The sequence below is a fragment of the Trachymyrmex cornetzi genome, unplaced genomic scaffold (assembly GCF_001594075.2).
Source record: "Trachymyrmex cornetzi isolate Tcor2-1 unplaced genomic scaffold, Tcor1.1 scaffold807, whole genome shotgun sequence".
NCBI classification, from domain to species: domain Eukaryota; kingdom Metazoa; phylum Arthropoda; class Insecta; order Hymenoptera; family Formicidae; genus Trachymyrmex; species Trachymyrmex cornetzi.
The window spans coordinates 122,586-123,063 of NW_017300144.1; the positions used below are offsets into that span (position 1 = coordinate 122,586).

A 478-nucleotide genomic window follows, 5' to 3' on the forward strand; every position below is an offset into this window, starting at 1 on the left:
GAATCACGAGCTTCCATTCAGCCTCCACTTGATTCAGCAACCCGATTTCCTCGAAGTATATTCCGGGCGTATTCCGGAACGTCTCCCAGCGATATGTAGGTGTGTGTGCAGGTGACATTCCATCTGTGAGCCTCCATACAAGGAATACCCTGTAAGATAAGGATTCATATTACTTTCTTTGAATCCTTACCTTGCGGTACTGATTAGTTTTGCTCTAGATGAATTTTTTATTTAGTATGCTCTGACACGTAGCCCGCGACTTAACATAAATTACGAGTAAAGAATATGCGGTGCCTCAGATGTGCGGATTTATTTGTGCCTTCCATCTGCGATAACTGCTGGCGCAGTTATTGGTTGCGGGTTGCACGGGATGTGCAACAGTATGAGGCGCGCCACCGTCCGCCCCCCGTGCGTGATTTGCGCGCCCTTACTTTTATGAGGGTATATTTGTGTGCCGCCACAGGTCGTCGGTTCGTGG

General features: G+C 48.3%; 1 protein-coding gene across 1 annotated transcript in view; it reads right to left on the reverse strand.

The window, feature by feature from the left end:
- Positions 1-17: 17 nt before the first annotated feature.
- Positions 18-478, reverse strand: part of LOC108768558 (uncharacterized) — a 1,226-nt gene continuing 765 nt past the window's right edge. The window contains exon 3 of the mRNA XM_018519026.1: positions 18-149. Coding sequence (XP_018374528.1) covers positions 18-149 — 132 coding nt within the window. The remainder of the gene's footprint in view (positions 150-478) is intronic.